The sequence below is a fragment of the Notamacropus eugenii genome, chromosome 1 (assembly GCF_028372415.1).
Source record: "Notamacropus eugenii isolate mMacEug1 chromosome 1, mMacEug1.pri_v2, whole genome shotgun sequence".
Classification (NCBI taxonomy): Eukaryota; Metazoa; Chordata; class Mammalia; order Diprotodontia; family Macropodidae; genus Notamacropus; species Notamacropus eugenii.
The window spans coordinates 322,804,371-322,829,724 of NC_092872.1; the positions used below are offsets into that span (position 1 = coordinate 322,804,371).

The following is a 25,354-nucleotide window of genomic DNA, read 5'->3' on the forward strand; positions in this document are numbered from 1 at the left end:
AGACACAGTATAAACACATGAGAAAAGCTATAGGAAGGGGATGTGAACTCCAAAAGGGACCTAGGACAGAGCTCAAAGAAGATATAGAGGAGAGGGAAGAATTCTGAACTACTGACTTTCCAGCTAACAAGAAGAGCTGTAGATCCCCAGGTTGAGAGTGTACCCAAAGCTGAGGGAGAAAAAATATTCATTCTAAAAAGGAGTGGGATGCCCTAAGAAGAATTGCTATGACAAAGGAGCTAAAAGTTATATGGTGAAATGCCTAAGCAGCCAGAATGAGCAACAACCTGAACTTGTAAGGATAAATGTATCCAGGAAAATTCTGGCCACTGTACCCATACTAGGTTGCTCTAGGACATAAGGACCTAGGACCAAAGAACTAAGATTCAAAGAGGACAGACTTTAAGGCCTGGGCTGGTAGGATTGTGAGGAGTAGGGAGTATAGGACTAATCAGAGACACAGGATCTGACAGGGCAAGCCTCATATGGGAGCTACCGTAGCAACAAGGCCATTGGTTTAAATCAGATCTCTCCTTTCCCTCCACTACCATTGCTCCCAGCTTCTCAGAAGAGGAGGCCAGAGCTCATTGTGCCAAAGTACCAGTGATATCAGCCTGTGAAATACAATGCCTGTCAGAGTACTAAACATAGCCTCCCTCCCCCAGATTCCTTAATCTAGTTTAATGATATCACCTTCCTGAAACATCCAGGCTCCTGACTGATTTTTATGATTTCAAGTTTTGTGTCCCTTTGATCAAGAGTTCATCTCTTTAAAAATGGGGCTTAAAGACTATGGGGCAAAATTCTTTAAGTTCCACACCTCGTTAAGGATAGCACCAGCATGGAATGGAAGATGGGGAAGGAAGTACAGATTTAATCAAAGCAGTTAAGCAGGCATGCAGGCAGCTGCCATAAGGAGTAACAGTGCTGTTCATACAAGTGGGAGCCTGGAACTCAGAACAGAGGAAAGGGAGTTAACAGGATCAGAATGGCATAGTAGTAGGTGAGCAGGTCTGAGAGGACAAGGCCGAGAGGAACAGAGTTGAGGGGAGGGGAGCAGAGACCTGAAAGGGCCCACACAACGTAAAGATATGAATTGGCATGAACTGGCAGAGTACAGAGTGCAGAAAATGAGGAGAAAAGATTAATAATAATGACTAATTTTTACATCACGCTTTAAAGTTTGAAAGCATTTGACCTATATTATTACATTTGAAGCACAGCATATTCAGGATAATGGGTACTATGGATATTATTATCCCCTTATCTTAAAAATGAGAAAAGTATAATTCTGGTTACACAGCTTATCAGAGATACAATTTCAGTCTATGTTTTTGTGATTCCAGTTCCAACTGTTCAATTTGCCACAATATTTCAAGACAAGGTTAAAAGGTCAGGGATCCAAAGCTGAAGAGAACATAAGACTAAGATGATAAATGGAAGAGTTGAATGATCAGAGGGCAAAGAGAACAGGACTGAGGGACAGAACTGAGGGGGTAAGGAGATTACAATCTGAAAAGAAGATGAGATAAGATGGCAGGGAAAAGAAGTGAAAAAGAACAAGGATAAGAATCAGAGGGATCTATAGATGATAAGAATGAAGCACAAGGCTTCACAAGAACAAGCACAAATGAGAAAGCACAAAGCTGACAGTAGAATACAGAGGCAGAGTACTTTGAACTAAGAGGAAAGGCCTGATTAATATCCTCCATTCCTGTGCCCTATCCCAGGAAAAACATGAGAAAACTCTGGTCTAAAGCTGCCATGCTTCAGGTGTGGGAGACAACTTTCCCCTGCTGAGATATGTTTCAAGTTCAGAACAAACACCAGCTCTTGAGCCAGAACTAATAGAGCACAGACTCACAATCTGCAAAAGCCTGTTTTAACTTTGTTTTAACTTTGTAACTGTGTTTTACCTATGAGGAGGTAGGGATTCAAATCCAGGTATTACAATTCCTGTGCTCTGTTCATAAAACCACTGCTGCCTCCCACTGTGGAGGCTGAGAAAACTCCCAAAGGAAGGAGAGGGGCAATTTTTCCTCCCTGATTTACCCACTAGAACATACCACCACTGAAGACCCTACGAGACAAATGGCACAATTGTAAGATATGGCCATATTGACCATGTCCTCTTCTCAGAGGATTTCAAGAGAGAAGGCTAGAGTCTGATTAGGAGCTAAAGACTTTTCTTCCTCTGCAAGATTTGAAGGAACCTAATGATTATGTCCCAGGTCATGTAGCTCCTGGTAGTCAATGAGACAGGAATAACTGAAGGAAAGAAAGGAATTAAGGAAGGAATAATGGGAAAAAATGAAGGAAGGTAAAGTCCCATGCAGGCAGAGTCTGCCTCTATGCCCCTTTATTCTAAGTTGAAAGTTAAGTGAGTTCATATTGATATTCCTATTACAGAGTCTGTCTCTGTCTTCTTTTATAGCCAGCCGCACAGCTCCATCTGTCTTTCCTCTGGCACCCAGTAGTGGATAGGAAACCTCCTCTCAAGTAGCTCTAGGCTGCCTGGTGTCAGGCTACTTTTCTGAGCCTGTGACAGTGACATGGAATTCAGGGGCCATCTCCAGTGGAATCTAGACCTATACCTCTGTCCTTCAGTCCTCTGGACTCTACACCTTAAGCAGTCAGTTGACAGTTCCTGCAGATACTTGGTCCAGCAAGTCATACACCTGCAATGTGGAACACAAAGCCACATTCACCAAAATTGACAAGAAAGTTGGTAAGGATTAAGGGAAGGAATACAGACCAGAGAGTGGGCATTTATAGTTTTAGAGATCTGTTGGGATGGGAGAGGATAAAGATGAGGCAGCAAAAGTTAAATGTGGTTTAAAAAGAAGCCTTCAGACTGCGGGAAAGATTGATCCAGGAGAGGTGAAGAAGCTATAAATATAGAAACTTGGACAACTATTAAGTAAGGAGAATCTATGAAATTGTTTCCTCTTGTCCTAGGGGAAGGACAAAATTAATCATTGTGGGTTTGGTGATTAGTTTTGGGGAACACACAAGATGGGGGATCATAATAATATTGGGAGCTACAATTAGAGCTCAAAGTTGCTACTTACTAACCATATGTCTTTGAGCAAGTCATCTCTCTGGGAGCACTGGAAATACTACCTCGAGACTTGAGTATAAAACTAGTAGAAGAAACATATACAACCTAATGTCTACTCTTCTCTTTTTTAGAATGTAAGACGCAAGAAGGGTGTTCAAGCTGCCAATGCCAAGGTATGGGGGTGGGGGCATAATGTTCAGACTGCCTCCATGGACCTGCTTAGCACTGAACAGGAAACTAATCAGGGTTCCCAGGGCAGTAGTGGGGAAAAGCTGGAATCCCAGGGCAAGCAGGTTTTTGGGAATAAGAACATGTGCTCAGTTAAAAGTCTTCTATGATATTGGGGGATTAGAATGAAACTGAAGCATCTTGGGAGTAAAGTCTGTAGAACCCTTAGGAAAGATGTTGAAGTTTTCCAATAAATAGGCACAACTGCAGAGCGGCTATGACCCCTACAGGTCAAGGGTGAACACCTGAAGTCTAGTATGAGAGGATCACTGCATCCAAAAAAGACCTGGAATTAATGAACTTAATATACATGCACATTATGATATGGCACCTAACAGACCAGTGCAATCTCAGTTTACATTGAAAGATAGTCCAGGACATGGAAAGTATTAGTCTCACTGTGTTCTACCTGGGCAAATCACCTTTGAAGTACTGAACACAGATTCACTTTTTGTTACCACATTTTACAAAAGAATGACAAGGAGGAGAGTTATCACAATGGAAAAGGACCTCTGTTATGTCATACCAGAATGGGGTAAAATAACAGAGGTTACTTCTCTAAGAGTAGAAATGTTTATGGGATAGGGGGAGAGGAGAGAAAGGGGAGTGGCATGATATATATCTTCAACTTTTTGAAGGACTGTCAAGTGGAGAAAGAATTAGACTTATTCTGCTTGGTACCAGAAGGCAAAGTTGAGGAGCTATGGATAAATATTATGAAGACTTTAATTTAGTGTGGTCGTGAGGAGAAACTTCCTAATAGAACAATCCAAAAGTAGAATGGATACTTCAGGAGAAATTGGGCTCCCCCTCACGGAAAGTTTTCAAGTAAAGGCTAGATGATCTTTCATTAGTTGTGGTGCAAGGGGAATTCTTGTTCAGGAGCCTATGGGACTCTGAGGTTCCTTCTAAGTCAGATTCTGTACTTCTATGAGAATAATATGAGCATGCACATAGAGTTTGGGGACAAATAAGGAAAGTTTGAATGATGGACTAAGGGTCCCCAAAAGAGCCCTTGGGCCCTGCAGAGTTGTTGACTAACTAACATCTGTCTTCTTTCAGCATGTGAGGTTGCTGGACCATCAGTATTCCTCTTTCCCCCAAACCCTAAGGATACCCTCACACTCTCAAGAAGCCCTAAAATCACTTGTATGGTGGTTGATGTGAGTGATGCATCAGACGTTCATTTTACCTGGTCCAAAGGTAATAAGGAAATAGACTGTCTGAAGCCAACGCAGAAAAAATTAAACAATGGCACCTTTCAGGTGGTCAGCACTCTCTCTATAGCCCACCAAGAATGGCTGAATGGCATGGAGTATACCTGCAAAGTTGAAAACAAAGAATTACCATTTCCTGTGAAAAAGACCATCTCCCATACTAAGGGTAAGAAGATTGGATGTCTTGGAGCCACAAATGGGTTCAAGTTTGTCCTTAGACCTAAAGACTTCCTCTAAGAGGTCAGGGACTCTATTACTCCAAAGAAGGTGCAACTTATGTAACTTCAGGTTGTGGTAGAAACAGACCTACTAGATTTATTATCTTAAGTACAAAGTTCTGAGAAATACGAATGAGTCTCTCAGTTTTATAAGTAGGGGCAATGAACTTCAGGAAGATAAGCTTCTTAGCTTCACAAATGCTCAGATCCACATGTCCTCACTTCCCAAATGGGCTTTTTTCCCTAGAAATTGCATCCTTTTACAGGCTCTGCACACAGAAGAATTTATTCAGTGGTGTACTGAGAACCAAGAAAGAATGAGACAGACAAAAGACAAATTGAAATTTAAGAAAAACTTTCAAGTAGGGAGTATGTGGTAACGTTGAAAGGTCGGGAGGACGGGAGATTCATGAAAAGCTACTCAATCAAGTTATGCTTACTCCTTTTTTCCAAAATTTCTCCATTATTCAAAACACCCTAAGTCTCTCTTTATAAGCCTGAGAGGACATCTGGTTTCAGAGGTGAATAATGCTTGATGAGGACACAGTAAGGTCAGGATTCCTTTGTGGGAGGGTTTCCCCCTATGACGAGAGGAGATTGCATATTCAGTGGGTAAGGAGGTTAAGGAAGTATTAAGAAAAATCAACACTCATGATTCCAAAGTAAAGGGAACTGAAATTAGAGGAAGAGTCTAGGCAAAACATGGTATAACCAGCAGGGAGCTCAATAAATTGCAAATATAGGAAGAGACTTGTGTCTTGAGCAGGGAGAAAAGAGTTATGTGATAACATCTTACTCCCTTTAGCTTCCAGAGTTTGTTCACCTAAAATACTGTAGCAGAGAGACCTGGCCTCCCCAGGACAATGCTCACATTTTCTCCTCATCCCAAGGGTGAGAGAAAGAAGCCTGAGGTGTATGTCTTTGCCCCACATCCTGATGAGTTGAAGCACAAAGATACTGTTAGTATTACCTGCCTCGTAAACAATTTCTTCCCTCGAGAAATCGTTGTTGAATGGCAAAGCAACAGCAATCCAGAGTCTGAAGATAGCTATTCCACCACCGAAACAATAAGGGAAAAGGACAGCTACTTTCTCTATAGCAAGCTCAATGTGAAGAAAACAAAATGGCAAGAGAATAACCAGTATACCTGCACAGTGCTGCATGAGGCCTTTCCGAACCAAAATTCCCAGAGGACAATCTCTGCATCCCCAGGTAAATGAAAGAGCAAAGAGAATCACAAATGCACACTCACACACACACACACACCCTTCCCATCCCCTCCCCCATGAATAGCCACTTTGTTTTTTGTTTGTTTTTTTTTTTAATTTTTTTATTTTTTTAATGTTTAACAATCATTGCCATACAATTGCGATTTTATCCCTCCCCACCCACCCCCCACTACCTCCCTCCCTCCCCACGACTGCATACAATTCTGTATAGATTCTACATATACTTTCCTATTGAGTATATTTTCACTATAGTCATGCTATGTAGTCAGACTAAGATAAATGAAAGAATCCGTATAACAAATCAGAACATGATACACAAACAGATACACATACACAAACATGATCTGCTACATTATGTGAGTGACTTCCATATTTCTCTCTCTGAGTGTGGAAGGCATTTTGCCTTGAGGTCCACCATTGGGATTTTTTTTTTTTTCAGAAGTTCTTGTGTTATTACAAAAATCTAAGTCTACCAGAAAAAATTCTCACACACTGTGGTTGTTGCTGTGCATAAAGTTCTCCTGGTTCTGCTCCTTTCACTCAGCATCAGGTCATATAAGTCCTTCCAGGCCTCTCTGAAGTCTTCTTGTTCATCATTTCTTATGGAACAATAGTACTCCATTACATTCATATACCATAATTTATTCAGCCATTCCCCAATTGATGGACATCCCCTTGACTTCCAGTTTTTGGCAACTACATAGAGTGCTGCTATAAATATTTTTGTACATGTGGGACCCTTTCCCATTTTTATGATCTCTTGGGGATATAGTCCTAGTAGCGATGTTGCTGGGTCAAAGGGTATGCACATTTTTGTAGCCCTTTGGGCATAGTTCCAAATTGCTCTCCAGAATGGTTGGATGCGCTCACAGCTCCACCAACAATGAATTAGTGTTCCAACTCTCCCACATCCTCTCCAGCATTTATCATTTTCTTGTTCTGTCATGTTTGCCAATCTTATAGGTGTGATGTGGTACCTCAGAGTTGTTTTGATTTGCATCTCTCTAACCAATAGTGATTTAGAGCATTTTTTCATATGATTATAGATAGCTTTAATTTCTTCCTCTGAAAATTGCCTGTTCATATCCTTTGACCATTTATCAATTGGGGAATGACTTGTATGATTATACATTTGGGTCAGTTCTCTATATATTCTAGAAATGAGGCCTTTATCCCCGAGCTTAGCTGTAAAAATTTTTTCCCAATTTACTACATCCCTCCGGATTTTGGTTGCATTGGGTTTGGTTGTGCAAAAACTTCTCAGTTTAATGTACTCAAAGTTATCCATTTTGCATTTCATAATGCATTCTATCTCTCCTTTAGTAAAGAATTCTTCCCTTCTCCATAGATCTGACAAATACACTATTCCTTGCTTCTCCAGTTTATTCATGGTATCAATCTTTATACCTAAATCATGTACCCATTTGGACTTTATTCTTGTGTACGGTGTCAGGTATGGGTCTATGCCTAATTTCCGCCACACTGTTATCCAGTTTTCCCAGCAATTTTTGTCAAACAATGAGTTCTTATCCCAGAAGCTGGGGTCCTTGGGTTTATCAAACAGAAGGTTGCTATATTCCTTGCCTACTGCATCTTGAGTGCCAAGTCTATTCCACTTGTCTACCTCTCTGTTTCTTAGCCAATACCAAGTGGCTTTGATAATTGCTGCTTTATAGTACAGTTTAAGGTCTGGTAGCGCTAGGCCACCTTCCCAAGCATTTCTTTTCATTACTCCCTTTGATATTCTGGACCTTTTGTTTTTCCAAATGAATTTTGATATTATTTTATCCAGCTCTAGAAAGTAATTTTCTGATAGTTTAATTGGTATGGCACTAAATAAGTATATTAATTTGGGTAGAATTGTCATTTTTATTATATTAGCACGGCCTACCCATGAGCAACTAATGTTTTTCCACTTACTTAAATCTGACTTTATTTGTGCAAAAAGTGTCTTGTAATTGTGTTCATATAGTCCCTGGGTTTGTTTTGGCAGGTAGACTCCTAAGTATTTTATACTGTCTACCCTAACTTTAAATGGGATTTCTCTTTCTATCTCTTGCTGTTGGACTTTGTTGCTAATATATAGGAATGCAGAGGATTTGTGTGGGTTTATTTTGTACCCTGCAACTTTGCCAAAGTTGTTTATTAATTCAAGTAATTTTTTACTTGAATCTCTGGGATTCTCTAGGTAAATCATCATATCATCTGCAAAGAGTGATAACTTAGTTTCTTCTTTGGCTATTCTAATTCCTTGAATATCTTTATCTTGTCTAATTGCTACAGCTAACATTTCTAGTACCATATTGAATAATAGTGGTGATAATGGACAACCTTGTTTCACCCCTGATCTTATTGGGAATGCATCTAGCTTATCCCCATTGCATATAATGCTTGCTGAAGGTTTTAGATAGATACTGCTTATTATTTTATGGAAAGTTCCCTTTATTCCTACGTTCTCCAATGTTTTTAGTAGGAATGGATGTTGTATTTTGTCAAAAGCTTTTTCTGCATCTATTGAGATAATCATGTGGTTTTTGTTAGCTTTGTTGTTGATGTGATCGATAATGCTAATAGTTTTCCTAATATTGAACCAGCCCTGTAGTCCTGGTATGAATCCTACCTGATCATAATGTATTAATCTCGTGATAAGATGCTGTATTCGTTTTGCTAAAATCTTATTTAAAATTTTTGCATCTATATTCATTAGGGAAATTGGTCTATAATTTTCTTTCTCTGTTTTGTCTCTTCCTGGTTTGGGTATCAAAACCATATTTGTATCATAGAAAGAATTTGGGAGGACTCCTTCTTCCCCAATTTTCAAGAATAGTGTATGTAGTATTGGAATTAACTGTTCTTTAAATGTTTGATAGAATTCACTTGTGAATCCATCTGGCCCTGGAGATTTTTTCCTAGGGAGTTCATTGATGGCTTGTTCAATTTCTTTTTCTGAGATGGGGTTGTTTAAGTATTCAACTTCCTCTTCTGTTAATCTGGGCAATTTGTATTTTTTAAAATATTCATCCATCTCGTTTAGATTGTCGAATTTGTGGGCATAAAGTTGGGCAAAGTAGCTTCTAATTATTGTTTTAATTTCCTCCTCATTGGAGGTGAGTTCACCCCTTTCATTTTTAATGTTAGTAATTTGGTTTTCTTCTTTCTTTTTTTTGATCAGATTAACCAAAGGTTTATCAATTTTATTAGTTTTTTCATAAAACCAACTATTGGTTTTATTTATTAATTCAATAGTTTTCTTTATTTCAATTTTATTAATCTCTCCTTTGGTTTTCAGTATTTCTAATTTGGTATTTACTTGGGGATTTTCAATTTGTTCTTTTTCTAGCTTTTTCAACTGCAAGCCTAAGTCATTGATCTCCTCTTTCTCTATTTTATTTATGTAAGCATTCAGAGATTTAAAACTTCCCCTAATAACTGCTTTTGCAGTGTCCCATAAGTTTTGGTATGTTGTCTCACTATTGTCATTCTCTTGAATGAAGTTGTTGATTGTTTCTATGATTTCTTCTTTAACCCAATCCTTCTTTAGAATTAGATTATTTAGTTTCCAATTGATTTTTGGTTTCTCTTTCCATGGCCTTTTATTACATGTAATTTTTAATGCATTATGATCTGAAAAGGATGCATTGATTATCTCTACCTTTCTGCACTGGATTGTGAGATTTTTATGTCCTAGTACATGGTCAATTTTTGTAAATGTTCCATGTACCGCTGAGAAAAAGGTATATTCCTTTCTATTCCCATTTAATTTTCTCCAAAGATCTATCATATCTACCTTATCCAGAGTTTTATTTACCTCCTTAACCTCTTTCTTGTTTATTTTAAGGTTGGATTTATCTAGTTCAGAGAGGGGGAGGTTGAGGTCCCCCACTAGTATAGTTTTGCTATCAATTTCTTCCTTCAACTCCCCCAACCTCTCCTCTAAGAATCTGGATGCTATACCACTTGGAGCATACATGTTTAGTAATGATATTGCTTCATTGTCTATGGTGCCTTTTAGTAGGATATAGTTTCCATCCTTATCCCTTTTGATTAGATCTATTTCTGCTTTTGCTTTGTCTGAGATTAGGATTGCTACCCCTGCCTTTCTTACATGAGCTGAAGCACAATATATTCTGCTCCATCCTTTGACCTTTATCCTATGTGTATCCCCCCGTTTCAAATGTGTTTCTTGTTAGCAGCATATTGTTGGATTATGGCTTTTAATCCATTCTGGTATCCGTCTCCGTTTTATGGGAGAGTTCATCCCATTCACATTCACAGTTATGATTACAATCTGTGTATTTCCCTCCAACCTCTTTCCCACCATTTGTGCTTTTAACTCTCCCATCTCCCTTCCCCTCCTCAATAGTATTTACTTTTCTCCCCCTCCTCCTGCAGCCTTCCCCTCCTTCTTTTAGCCCCCCTCCCTTTTAGTCGCCTTTACTCTTATTGCTTCTTTCCTCCCTTTTAGCCACCCTCCCCTTTCTTCTCCCTTCCCCTCCTACTACCTATAGAGCTAGTTAGGATTATCTGCTTAAGGTTATTGTTCCCTCCTTTGAACAAATCAGATGAGAGTACCTCTCAAACAATGCTCATCTCCCTCCCCTCCTTCTCTCTACTATAGTTTTGTACTTCTTCCTGTGATATAATTTGCCATTTTCTGCTTCCCCTTTTCCACACCTCCTATTACATTCCCTTCTCATACTTAAATCATATTTTTGCCATGACATCATTTACTTTATGCCCGTTCCCTCTACATATATCCCTTTTATCATAATAGCTGCACAGTTCTCAAGATTAACAGGTATCATCTTCCCTTACAGGGAGGTAAACAGATTGCCCTAATTGAGTTGCAAGTTTTTGTTTTTGTTTTTTCCCCTCTGTTTACCTTTTTATGATTCTCTGGAGACCTGCATTTGAAGATCAAATTGTCTATTGAGTTCTTGAGTTCTGGTGTTTTGGTCAGGAAGCTCTGGAAATCCCTTATTTCGTTGAATGACTTTCTCCTTGCCTGAAATGTTATGCTGAACTTTGCTGGGTAGTTGATCCTCGGTTGGAGTCCCAACTCCTTTGCCTTACGGAATATTGGGTTCCAATTCTTTCGATCTTTTAATGTAGAAGCTGCAAGGTCCTGTGTGATCCTGACTGTGTGACCTTGATATTTAAATTGTTTCTTTCTGGCTGCTTGTAGTATTTTCTCCTTCACTTGATAGCTCTGGAATTTGGCAACTATATTTCTTGGGGTTTTGAGTTTGGGATCCCTTTCCGGTGGGGAACGGTGGATTCTTTCGATGACTATTTTGCCCTCTGACTCTAGTACTTCTGGGCAGTTTTCCTTGATGATTTCCTGGAAGATATTGTCCAGACTCTTTTCTTCATCATGGGTTTCTGGCAGGCCAATAATTCTTAGATTTTCTCTCCTGGATCTATTTTCCAGGTCAGTTGTTTTTCCAATTAAATATTTTAGATTTTCTTCTATCTTTTCATTCTTTAGATTTTGTTTGACTGATTCTTGTTGCCTCATTGAGTCATTAGTTTCTACTTGCCCAATTCTAATCTTGATCGTATTGTTTTCTTCAGTTAGCTTTCGCATCTCCTTTTCCATCTGGCCAATTTTTCCCTTTAAGGAGTTATTTTCTCCATTTAATTTTTGTACTTCTTTTTCCATTCGACCAATTTTCCCAGTTAGGTTTTGGGTTTCCTTTTCCATCTGATCAATTTTCCCTATTAGGTTTTGAGTTTCCTTTTCCGTTTGATTAACTCTTCCTTTTAGGGAATTATTCTCTCCAGTTAATATTTGAACTTCCTTTTCCATTTCTTCAATTTTCTTTTTCAGATTGATGTTCTCATCAGTGAATTCTTTTTTTATAGTTTTAAAATCATTGGCCAGTTTTTCTTTTATATCCTTCTTCAGACGTTCCAGGTAATCTAGTTGTGCTTGCGAGAAATTCATAGTCCCATCTGAGGTTTCAGATGGAAGTACAGTCTCAGCTCTGACCTCTTTGGTGTTTGTGTTTTGGTCCTTATCCCCATAGAAAGATTCTATGGTTTTTTCACTTTTCGTCTGCTTTTTCCGATTCATGATGTTGGCTGAGTGTTGTAGCTTTTGGTTCTTTCAGTCAGAAGATACAGATCTTTTAAGTTGAGTTGATGTTTGTCTAGGCTAAAAGCAGGCTTTTTTTTTTGTTGTTGTTGTTGTTTCCCAGATCAACCCTGGGTTTAGCTTGATAGGTGTGTGGGAGGGGTGGTCTGGTCTCAGGATATCTCCTCAGCTGGCCTGAGGCAAAGGCAAGGTCCGGGGGATGGTGATCCCAGCTTCCCTATTGTCTTCCCTTTTCCCCTGGAGGGCTGGGGCACGCCTAGAGGCTAATGCGTGTTCCCGCCCCTCCTGGGGCTCGTCTCCCGGGCTGAGGCTTGCTTGGGTCTCAGTGCGAATTTTTCTCTGCCCTGGGTCGTCTGTCCCTCCAGACAGCCTCCACCACGGTAGGAAGAATCCCCCTTTGCCACCTCTCCAGCCTCTGGTGTTACGAGACCACCCGCCCCCTTCTGCTGCTCCCACTGATCCAGGATCAATCTGGGGAAGAATTTTATGGTTCCCTCACGGTCATTGGGGGGGAGGGGAGAGCACTTACTGATCACTCCGGCATCCCAGCTCCTGGATGTTCAAGTAGTGACCCACTGAAGTCCCGTCTTTAGGCTGAAGATTTCAAAGGCTGTTGCGCTGATATCGTTGGCTCGGCCTGGCTTATCTCCTGCTCCACTGGTCTCGCCCGCCACTCTCGGGCCCCTCGGGTCTCCTCCGCCCTGCCGCGCCGACCGCGCTGCGCTGTGCGCCAGGGTCTTACCCCCGCGGAACAAATCCCTCCCGTGGACCTTCCAGTCCAGCCTGGGCTCCGAATCTGTCAAAGTCCGTCTCCCACTGGATTCTACACCTCCAAAGTCTGGTCAGACTCTCCCCCCAGATATATCCAGAAGAGTTTTTCCAGGAGCTTAGGTGAGTTGTTGCTTTCACTCCGCCATCTTGGCTCCGCCCCCTGAATAGCCACTTTGGAGGACCTCCCTGTCCATTTCTTTCCTTATCCCAATTCTCCACCATGGGGGCCTTCCCTCCTTCACATTTTCCAGGGTCTGGTGATGGAAGGCCCACATGTAAATTGCAAATGTAAACGTCCCATTATCCACAAGAAAAGCAATAAAACATCCAGCACCATATCTGCAATACCTCTGACTGCACTGGTTCTTTCTGGAACTGACCCCTGGGAAGGTATTAAAAAGGGGAAGCATTGTCCAATCCTATAGCTTCTATCAATGTTAGTAGTTATGGCAATCAAAGAACAGTTCAGAAACCTCTTTGTCATGGAGAGAGAGAGAGAGAGAGAGAGAGAGAGAGAGAGAGAGAGAGAGAGAGAGAGAGAGAGGGAGGGAGGGAGGGAGGGAGGGAGGGAGGGAGGGAGGGAGGGAAGGAGGGAGGGAGGAGGGGAAGAGTTGACTTCATATCTCAGCCCACTAAACCTCAGTAAGAGCTCTTTTGCTGGAAAAAGGACCTGCATAGAGTCTGTCACTACTGCCAACCAGGGGCTCATGTTACAAAGAACACAGGGCTACAAACAAAGAGTTAATAGCAATTTAACATGTTAGGACTAAGAAAAATAGGTATCCATGAGGATTTGATTAGGCAGCCTTCTGTGTGTCAAAGCTTAAAGGTATAAGATGTCACCCTAAACCAAAGGGACATACAGACAGTGAGTCATTCCCCGGTCCTCACAATTTCCACTCTATCTACTTCACCCTACCTGTGGGAAGTGTGCCCAGGGATTTACAAAGTATTACAGGCATGTGCTATAGAATGACTAGAGGAGCTTCCCAAAGTATTATCTCACAAATTTGTTGTACATGGTCTTGACTTAAGATAATGTGTCTTTGTGAAGCCAGTGAGCTTATAAGTATGACTATGAATTTGTCTTAAGTGTGTGTGTGTGTGTGTGTGTGTGTGTGTGTGTGTGTGTGTGTGTGTGGTGTGTGTAAATACATGTTTGGCAGATCAAATTTAGTTACTTGAATGAATATTTTTAAGTTTTGGTTACATAGACTGAGACTTATTGTGTGAGTGTATGAATATGCTTTTTCATCAATTGGTATGTGAATGTATGTCATCTTTTATATTTGTGTAAAATGTCTCCTCCATGTGTGACAAGTAACTCATCTCCTCTCAACAGGTAGGCTATGGCCCCAATATTCTTTTTCCTTTCAATGAAATAGTTCACTCCTCTATCCACACGCAGACATTCCACACACAAATAAAATATAGTTGTAAGAAAATGTACTAATTACAATTTACTAAGCTACATATCACATTTACTAGTCATACTCAACTTTCACCGCCGTGCTGACTTTTTTACTTCTACGCATTTACAGAGACTGTAAGATAATTGATCCCAGCATGAAGCGTGGGCTTTCAGACTTCCAGGTTTCAAACTGACCATCTCATTAATATTGATCTGCACCCAATTCACCCCATCAAATACACACAAACACACACTCATTCACTCACTCGTTCGCACAGGTACATGAGCACATGTATACACACTGACAAAAACTTATTACCCTTATGCACCCTAAAATAGACTAAAATCATCATGGACAACAGTTGATTAAAATAGTAACAAGCTCACTTAAAAACATACCAGTTTGTATGCAATATTACATATTTTCACACAGACAAATCCCCAAAAGTTAAAAAAAGAAAACCATACTCAGTTGCTCAAGATACAACACAGAATATGTGAATGTATTCTCACTCAAAAACAAATCTTATAAATCAATAGCCTCATATGGACACAAAATAGAAACACACCTACTTTCAAAATAATACTTATATACTCAAAATTGTACATTCATATTTAAACCAACACACAGACAATTCAAAAAGGTTCTCATAATAATATAATCAAACATACAGGCATCCAAACCCACATATTCATTCATTCTCATCTTTCACTTAAACTGGCAGTTATACTTACTCTGACAGACACAAAGAGACTTGTGTTCATAGGAAGAGACTCACACATATTCACATTTATCCACAATCAGACTTGAATACTCAGTCACACCTATAGACTCACTCTCAAAATCAGATGCTCACCTTACAGGTCAATTCAGTTATACAGTCATTTATTAAGCACATACCATATGCAAAATACACATACACATATTCACATACTTTTGGGCCCTCAAAATAGTATCTCCTATCCTTCCTGATGCTCCACACAAGACTATATATCCAGAGTCATATCCAGTTTTTCCCAATGACCTTATAAAAGTGTAGTGTCTCACTTAAGGACTTTCTGGAACTGTAGTCCTATCACTTAGAAGCAGCTATTTTGGAATAGACTCATATTCAGATTGACATTCCTAGCCATCAATCAAACCCCTATCTTACCTCCCCTGAAAGGACAAGTAGAGGACAGGAAAAAATAGGAATGACTAGACAAAAGTCTGGGGAAGGTCTTTAGTATTTACCCTTGGAAGAACTCAGCTAGAACGAGCAAAAAATTGGAAAAGAAGCAAAAAAGGAAGAATATATCCCAATTCAATTACTGGGAGGAGAGATTAGCATGTTCCCTAGATATGCCTTGAATAGTCCAGGGAGAATAAGAAGAGAAAATTCATTTCTATTTCTTTCAAAAAAAAGGATTATTCCTAATAGAATTGCCACATATTTGAATGAACTTGGTGTCACCTCCTCAGACCTGTAAGCAAGAGATCAATGGGGAACCAAGAGATGAAAACAGAATCCAAAAAAAACAATTGCTTAAGGGGTAACTTTTCCTCAAACAGCCCTATCTCCATTTCCAATTCACCTTTCCCAATTCTAATCCTCACTAGTATGTACTTCATTTTCTTCTCATGCACATATATCTTTGCCATTCTAATCCATAACTTCTGTCTCATCTGCATCCCCATTACTTTCCAAACTCTTCTCAATCCCCTCTCTTAGACAATGGAAGGAGTGAAAGTCATGGGAGAGCCAAATGTCATGTCTCAGTGGTTCCCCTGCCCTTAACCCTCCACAGAGAGAGAAAAATCACCGAATTATCTCCTCCCCTTTACCTCTTCACAGAATTGATACCAGATGAGAACTGTGCTGAGACCAGGGATGGAGAGCTGGATGGACTGTGGACCACAATATTTATCTTCATCACACTTTTCCTCCTCAGTGTGTGCTACAGTGCTACTGTCACCCTGTTCAAGGTCAGAGAGTCCTATGTATGATTTCTCCCTTGTCTTATTCTTACTTTGCCAATGTGCCCTCCTGCTGTATTGAACCCTTCCCACAGGGGTTGAGATACCAGTACAGCTCTGGGTTGTCAACTCAGAAATTATAATCCAGATTCCACTGGTTAACCCTATCGTGATCCCATACTGAGGACTTCACTAAACTCTTAGAAAAGAGGATCCCCCTTTTATCTTTTGTCAGTCCCTCACACTTATCCTCTCTACTGCCCTGAGTCTTATGGAAGGAGCATGACTGATAAAGGGGAAAGAGAGTGGCTAGGCAGTCCTGTCCTAAAACCTTGACTTTCATTCCATCTTTTTTGTGTAATTCTGCAGGTAAAGTGGATCTTCTCCTCTGTGATGGAGTTAAAGCAGTCAATGATCCCTGATTATAGGAACATGATTGGGTAAGGGGCCTAAGAGAGGGTCTCCTACCCCTCCTTGGAGCTTACTCATGGAGATAGACCTTAAACGGAGTGAGTGCCCTCATCATCATTTCCTCAAAACAGCAGAAATGTCTCCACATCACAATCAAATTCCTGAACCTGTGTTCACCAGAGGTTTCCCTTGGTATGAGACAAAGACTCTCTGCCTCTTCTATTCCCCAAGTCCAACTTAGGAAAATGGAACTTCCATCTAACAAAGGTCTCATTTGCTACCTATTGCCTTTCTCTCATGAGGCCATCAGAAAGAATATGTTCTGGAGAATAGGGATGCAAAGGAAAAGGGAACAGAAGCAACATGGCCTACAGCATCATATCTGTACAAGACATGATGGATAGATGTACTCATATTCATTCCAATCAGTGTTTCTTCTTTGATATTTCTTTTATTTAATATTTGTGGTTCATATTTGTCCAGCCCTATGTACACACCTTTCCACTGCTGTGGCTCAGTAAGAAATAGACTGTAGTGACATCCTCCTTTCTTTAGTGTTACTGGAATTGATGACTTCTGTGCTTTTATTGTTTCATAATTAGTTGTAAGAGAGTAATATTGTAAAACTTATCCTCCTTGCTAATGTATAAATTATGTCTGCATGACAGGAGAGTTGGGAGAGTACTGAGAAGTTGAAGGTAGCCCATAATATGTGTGAGATATATTCCCAGTGCTGAAAAAGGGCCCCAAACTATCACTCCCCAGAATCTGATAAGAGATGAACAAGTGGGTGCCAGGAAGTAAAGAAGGTTAGACAAAGGGATGGTATGGATTAGTGACAAATTAGGCCCTCCCCAGAGATATTTTAGTTGACTTTTAAGTCAAAGCCAAAGTTATTTCAAACAGAAAGCACCCCTTATTGGATAAGCAAAAATCCCAGGATAAAAATGCAATTGTCTATTATTTCTCAGTTCTAAACTCTTTAGGTTGTATCTCTTTTAATTAATAATTTTTTTAAATTTGACCTTAATTTGAGACTATAGAAGTAACTTTCTGTAACAAAAACATGAAATTAGCATGTAGTTGATGATTAATAAATGTTGAATGAATGAATGAATCTGAGTATACCAGGATACAAGAAAAGGTTTGTGGCGGCAAGAAATAATTCTTAGAAATACCAAAAAATTTTAATCCTTGGCAATGAAAGTTATATATTCAGAAATTAAGTAGAATTACGGTTAAGACAACCCAAAACCTTCCACAGAATCAGAAGGTTTCCTGATTAGATGAGCATGAATTTGGATTTGTAGAATGGACCAGTGAGTTCAATCCAAAGCACCAAATGCATGACCAGTTCACCTTTCCTATTTTGTATAATACTTTTGACTTTCACACATTCAGTTCTCAGCAAGAAACTGAACACACCAAGACTTGGAGAACAGGTGGAAAAGAAAGTATCAGTTTAGACCCCTCTCTGGTCCTCAGCAACTTCGAGCTACCTCAATGAAACCATAAAAGTGTCAAAGGGATAATTTAGCCATTGGTCAATAAAATTGTGGCACCTACAACAATACAAAACTTGAGATTAGAACCTTTGGTGAGGAGTTGGCATTCAAATCCAGTGCCCTCCACTTAGGGTACAAATGGTTTAGATTCACTTATTTCAGGAACCTTTAGCTATCTGAAAACATCAGTCTTTCACTGGCAGTCAAAGATAACATATAACCTTGTTATTGTTTAGTCATGTCAGTCAAGTCCAACTCTTTGTGACTCTGTTTAGGGTTTTTTAATAAAGATACTGGAGTGCCTTGTCAATTCCTCTTCCAGCTCAGCTTATAGATGAAAAAACTGGAGAAAACTGAAGCAGACAAAGTTAAGACATTAGCCTACAATCACACTGCTAGGAGCTATCTGAGGCTGGTTTTGAACTCGAGTCTTCCTGACTTTAGGCCTGCTGCTCTATCCTTTGCACTACCCAGCTACCAATGTGTATGCTACAAAGGAACATTTAAGCTGCATACTCAGTCCTCGTGCTTCAACAGCATGATGCTGAACTGTGTATTAGAAAAGTTTAAGTGCACAGAACACTGCAGAGATCCCATGAGATTGACTTCTTCCTCCTCCTCCTCATCATCATTACACCACTGAAAAAATCCTTATGTACAGGTATCCTAGTCAACTAGTCAATAAATATTTAGTAAGTACGTGTTACGTGCCAGGCACTGTCCAAAGTGTGGAAGGAAAGAAGGAAGGAAGGAAGGAAGGAATGGAGGAAGGAAGGAAGGAAGGAAGGAAGGGAGGAAGGAAAGGACAGACAGACATGGGTAACAGTGTCAGAGAGAGAAGAAGGTATAAGCCAGAGATAATATGAAAGCAAAATTGCCAACACATTGTCAATGTAAAGTAAAATAGTAACTACGTCAGATATGGAGGGTTAAAACTCAAGGATGTGAGATTGTGAGCCTGGGTGACTGGGACAATGTTCTTTATGACTTTACAGCCATCCCACAAGTCTCTCAGAGTCTTTCCTGCCTTCTGGGAGTAGTAGGAGTGATGGATTACTTGGATGATTTAAGTATGTGTTGGTACAGATTAATGAATATTTTACGTTTTAGGTTTTTCTTTTGTGGTATAGGAAATAGCCATCCTATACCTTATATATGCTACTTTGTTCATTGAGTAACTTTTCTAAAATGGATTCAGTTGATGTTTTTTGGGGAAACTCTAAATATGACCCTTACTTAAGTTCTGTTTTAAGAGATTTTTTTTTTTTTTTAATGAGGAAACATCAAAAATAAATAACTGGGCTCCTGTTGTGAATAAGAATTAATACCAGGAGGCCCATGAGTCTCTTTATTTCTGACTATGCTGAATTCCTTTGGACTGCTCCATCATGCCCTCAGGAACCTCAATAATGGGAACCTCATGGTCCTACAAAATCACATCAGCCTTTGTACGGAGGCCTCATTAATACCCTCTTTCCCGCCTCTCTTCTCCTTGGAAGGTAAAGACCTGCTCCCAAAGCCTCAATATAAAGGCCCTGGCCAGCCACTGCTTCATTTCCCACCCAACTGAAATCCTTTGAATTCCGTTGTGTCCTCTAGTTGAGTACTTCATCGTGCACCTATTTTCACTTTGCCTTTGTGTACTGTCTTCTCCATTAGATTGTGAGTTTCTTGAGGGAAGAGACTATCTTTCTTTTTCATATTTGCATCTCCAGTGCTTAGCACTGGACTTAGCCTAACTGGATTGACAAGATCAAGAGAAATTCCCTCTCTTTGGAGTCAGGCTCCTTCAAGCACTGAAACTGGTCTGCATGAGTTCACTTAAAGAGCTTCATGTGGGAGAAGGGTGTTCCCTGAGACATAGGAGAAAAATATAAGTACATTTTATATGTTACATTTATGTCCACATAACACAATAAAAAATTGACAAGGATTCAAGGCATATATTCAAATATTGCATATTCAGATACAAAAGTTGAAACATAATTAATGGGATGAATAAATAAAAAGTGAAAATTAAAGTTGACAATAAAGAGACTAAAAGACTTTTTTCAAAAATCATTTAGGTTTTGTTCTTGTTAGTGAATAGAAGAGTAGTGATGGAAATTGCAAAGTGACATTTAAGAAACTAAAACTCAAACAAAAATCAATGAACTGCAAAAATAAAATTGAAGAATGGGCCCAAGACAGATGTAAAAGAATGGTAAGAAGAATCTAATGGGAGGTCTGGATAATATAACAAACTTGGAAAAACAAAGAGAGGACTACAAGTAACAACTTAACTGGTATTTCAGCAGGCACTGAAAAAGAAAGAAAGCTGTAGACCATATTTGAAAACAAAGCTTGACTGAGTAGAAAAGATGACATCCAGTATATATAAATTCAAATTACTATTAATGAAGACATAATTGGAAAGCTACAAAATTACAAAAATAAATTTACAGTAATTCTTCAACATTCAGTATAGGAAAAGGAAATTATGTCTTTTTTAATTACTCAAGTAACATCTAAATTCTCAGAATTACAGAAGAAAATCACTGAAGCACAACGAAAATATACCATAGTATTTTTTTTAATGAATGGGTCCCAAATCACTGACATGACCATACAGATATGACCATATTGTTTGAATACAAAAGACTATGATACAAAAACTATAAAGAATTTATAAGTAAATTTATACAAGTAATGAGATAACTACTGCAGTAAAGGAAGAATTTTTCAAGCAAACTGAAAAAGTTCTTAACAAAAGTAGTAACACATTTTACTTCTTAGTCATTATAATTAATATTTTGTACATATATAAATATATGTTTTATAAATGATAGGATGGGAATACAGTTAGGGAATAGAATCATGACTTCATTTGTATAAGGAACTCCCAGATGAAGAAACTCTGTCTACCAGTTCAAATAAGCACCTTTTCTATGGCTTGTAGTCCTAGAGAGTTACCTTAGGTCATTAAGAGGTGAGTTGGACAGGTGTCTGTTAATTCATCTGTAAAATAAGAGGATTGTACCACATTGACCTTAGATATCTTTTGGTTCTATGTCAATGATGCAATGATACTATGATCCTTTCTGTTTACAATAAACACATATAATGGCAGAAAAAAATAGATTAATAGAAGGCATGTAAGTTAATATAATGTTGTACTAAAGTGTATAAAAGCAAATGCAAGTTTAAAAAACTACAAGTGACATTAATTTTATCGGATTAAGTAGAAATCAAACTAGAAATTAGATTTTCCCAAAGTCACATAGCTAATGTGCTTAAGTGAGAGTACCCAGATCATGCTGATTCTGAGGCTGGCTCTCAAACCACTCCACCATGCCACCTCTCATATATAAGAATGAAGTTTATAACATTTTTCTAAATGTAACTGAAATCATCATATTAGAATTTGGGTTAAAATGTGTACTACAATTAATATAAAAGGTAACACACAAATACATCCTTATTTACCAACAAAAGGACATTTTATTCAGATGAGAACTAATTACAACCAAAAAGAAAGAACAGCAGGGGCAAGAACTGGTAACCAAAAGACAAAATTCTTATTTATAATTAACGGAAGGTTAAACCACAGATACCTAAGGATTACTGATATAAAAATAGAAATATAACTTGCTTTAATAACTAGGTTCAAAAGTTGAGATAGAGAGGTACAAAGGCACTAGAACTGGAGTAAAGAAGGGCAGACCTCAAATTCTACCCCACACTTACCATTTGTGTGTTCCCAGGTAAGTCATTTAACTATTTATATCTCAGTTTCCTCACATTTCAAGTAGGGGAATTGGATTCAATGGTCTTTCATATTCCCACCTGTTCTAAAATAGCCTTTCCTCTAGGGAAATCTGAGAATAATTTTAAAAAGTATTAGAAAACAAATCCACATTTTGCTCATAATAAACAATGTCTGAATTTTCCAATTAAAAGAAAAAGAGCTGTAGAATAGCTCAAGAAAAAAATTCATCATGGCGCAGTGGAAAGATCACTGAATTAACATCATAAGACTTAAATTCAAATCTCACTTGTGCCTTTGCTAAGTTACTTAAGTTTCTTGAGCCTCCATTTCCTCATCTATTGAACTAGATTGTTTCTCAGGTATCTTCTGGTTCTATGTCAACAATCCTACGGTGCTATGATCCTTACTATTTGCAATAAACAATTTTAATGAAAAAAATCTAGATTAATATTAAGATGTTAGACATACATAAGGGAAATACAAATTTTTTAAATAGGAGTGACGTTCATATAATTCATAGTAGAAAACACTGAAAGAGAGAGAAGGGCATTACATACTGGTGAAAGTGAAGAATAGCAAATATGTAATAATGTAAAAGTTACACCACGAAATTCATAAAAGGTAGGTTAACAATAATAGAGAATCAGAAAAACTTGGGTCTAAAACTCTCCTATGACACATACTTATTGTGTCAATCCACTTCTTAGTACCAAAAGCAAGATTATAAACTTCAGGATATCTGTTGATCTGTTGGTAGAGAGGGTTTCCTCCCAAGAACTTGCTACTTCATGAAACCACAAATCCAACCCTTTTACTCCCCCCCCCACCAAAAAAAAATAAGAAGGAAAGGAGATACAATTATAACAATAAGACACTTCAGTACTCCATTATCACACAATGATAAATAAAATAAGAAAATTAATAAGAAATAAAGCAAAGATCTGAAATACATTAAAAGTTGGAATCAGCATTTGTGTGGCAGGAATATGTGAGACAAGTAAGAGATATATACTCTTTTCAAGTGTTCACTTAATGGTTATAAGAATTTTTTACACACAGTCACAGAGAAATTTTTCAAAGATTCAAAAACGTAGAGGTTATGTCTGTCTTATGGTCAGACCACAATGGAATCAAATAAAAATTAAATTACAAAATGAGGAAACATTATAAAACTATGTGGGAACTAAAAGACAATGCACAAAAGCAATAAAATGTTCAAAGACATAATGCAGAGGGGGGAGGTGCCAAAGATGGTGAATTCGAAACAAACCAGCTAAACAGTCCCAATATTACCCCTCCAAACAAATTTGCCTTAAATTTTGGAGCGACAGAGCCAACAAAAATCAGGGTGAGATATTTTTCTGACCAAACAAAACATAGGAAGTCAGCAAGAGAAATTCGTAATGCCAAGGTGGTCTGTCTAGAACCCATACACTGTGGTGGCAACAGCAGCTTCTTAATCCAGAGAATTTAAGAAGATATGACAACTGGTCAGAAAGAGATTACAGGGGACCCTTTGCTGGCACTGGATACAACTGGCACTAATTGGAAACCCTAATTCCCATATAGTTCCTGGGCATAGAGGTGGTCAGTCACAAGAAAGCAGGGGCTCTGGTCACTATAAAAAGGCAAAGAAAGCACTAGTACACGTGGCTGCAGGCTTCTGGGTAAAGATCAGAACATAGAAGAGGAAAGCAGTGACACGCCTCTCCCAGGATCACCCAACTTGGAAGTATTAAAAACTTTCAGACCCCCAAAACCAGCCCCAAAAACAGCAGCACAAAAAGTGCCTGATACTTAGAACCATTCTTCTTCACTCCCAGGTGAGCAGAGCCCAAGTTTAACATAAAGTTCATTCAAGAAATTGACTGGAAAAATGAGTAAATCATAAAAAAAGACTATGACTATAGAAAGCTACTATGATGTCAGGGAAGACTAAGATATAAACTCAGAAGAAAACAGCAAAGAGAAAGCAACCATTAATAAAATCTCAAAGACAAATACTAACTGAACCCAAATCCACCTAGAATTGCTAGAAGAGTTCTGCTTCTTCAAAATTTCAAAAATTCTTCATCAAAAATTGCTAAGAAAGAGGTAAGAGTGGTACAGAAAAGATGAGAAAGTTAGAGTGATGCAAGACAATAATAAAAGAGAATTATCAGCTTGATAAAAAGTGGCACGATAAAATAACTCCTTAAAAATAGAAGTGACCAAATGACAAAAAAAAAAAACCCAAAACAAAACAGGTACACAAATTCAGTGAAGACAAGGACTCCTTAAAGAAGCAGAACTGGTCAAATGGACAAGGAGACACAAAAACTCAATAAAAGACTAGGTTCTGAAAATTATGTGCCTCAGTTTCCTCATATGTAAAATTAGGGGCTCATTCTTAACGATGTCCATGATTTCTTCTACTTCTAAAACTATAACCCTAAGATTTTCCATGTGACAGCCCAATTCAATTGTTGTTCAGTTGTTTCAGTTGTGTCCAACACTTCATGACCCCATTTGTAGTTTTCTTGGCAAACATCCTAGAATGATTTGCCATTTCCTTTTCCAGATCAGATAAAGAAACAGATCCAAAGAGTAACTTGTTCAAAGTCACACAGCTAATAAGGGTCTGAGGCCAGATTTGAACACAGGAAAGTGGGTCTTCCTGACTCCAGGCCCGGCCCTCTAGCCACTGCATCACCTACCTGCCTCTCCTGCTGTGTGATAGATGCTAAGGCCACAAAAACAAAACAAACTTACAAAAAATAGTCCCTGCCTTTGAAGAGTTTGTATTCTTCTTGGGGGAAAGGTGCAAGAGAAGGGAAAAGATACAACATAAAATTGACGACTCTTTTATGTGGCTCCTAAATGCTCTCTTCCCCAGGCAAAACATCATTCGATGCTTTCAAATCATTGTCATACAACAACAAATGAATTCAAGCCATTTCCACCTCTTGGTTACCTTCCAATCAACTTAAGCTAACCAACTTAGCATGTTCTTCCTGAAATGCAGCATCCAGAATTGAACATAACACTAGCTGTGGTCTGACCACAGTAGAGTACAGCAGGATTATCCATTGCTTAGTCGTCAACACAAATAGCAAATAAACCCATTTATCCAAACAGCAAACAGAACTCAAAGGAAGTGTACATATGAGAATATATAGCAGCCAAGACATGAAAGAGAATGAATTCTCCCATATGAGTGAGATAACTCAGTTCAACCAAGAGATAGAATCTCAGTTGTCACCCCAGGGAAAATTCCCTGAGATCTCTAATGCAGTCAGTTGGAGAAAGTTACTAAATCCTTCACATGTCAACTTCTCTGAGTTTTTCTCTCCCTTCAGGGACTTGAAAAGAATTTGGAATGGCATGATTTCTCTCACAAACCTGGAAGCCAGAAAACCTAAAGCTTACTTCTCTCTAGTTCTCACCAACAGTCCTCTTATAAAATAGACACAGGAACTGTAAGCACAGTCATCCTTTGGAGATACTGCAGGTTCAGTTCCA

At 38.8% G+C, this 25,354-nt stretch overlaps 1 protein-coding gene and 1 gene segment (V, D, J or C); both read left to right on the forward strand.

Moving 5' to 3' along the window:
- The window catches only part of LOC140517968 (immunoglobulin alpha-2 heavy chain-like), a gene marked incomplete at its 5' end in the record, with an annotated part of 937,512 nt that overhangs the window by 126,257 nt on the left and 785,901 nt on the right, over window positions 1-25,354 (forward strand). The window lies entirely within an intron of this gene.
- Window positions 2,794-5,981, forward strand: LOC140529430 (Ig gamma-2 chain C region-like). The segment is given in 4 exon segments: window positions 2,794-2,880; window positions 3,193-3,234; window positions 4,327-4,666; window positions 5,610-5,981. Coding segments are annotated over 4 exon segments (804 nt in total).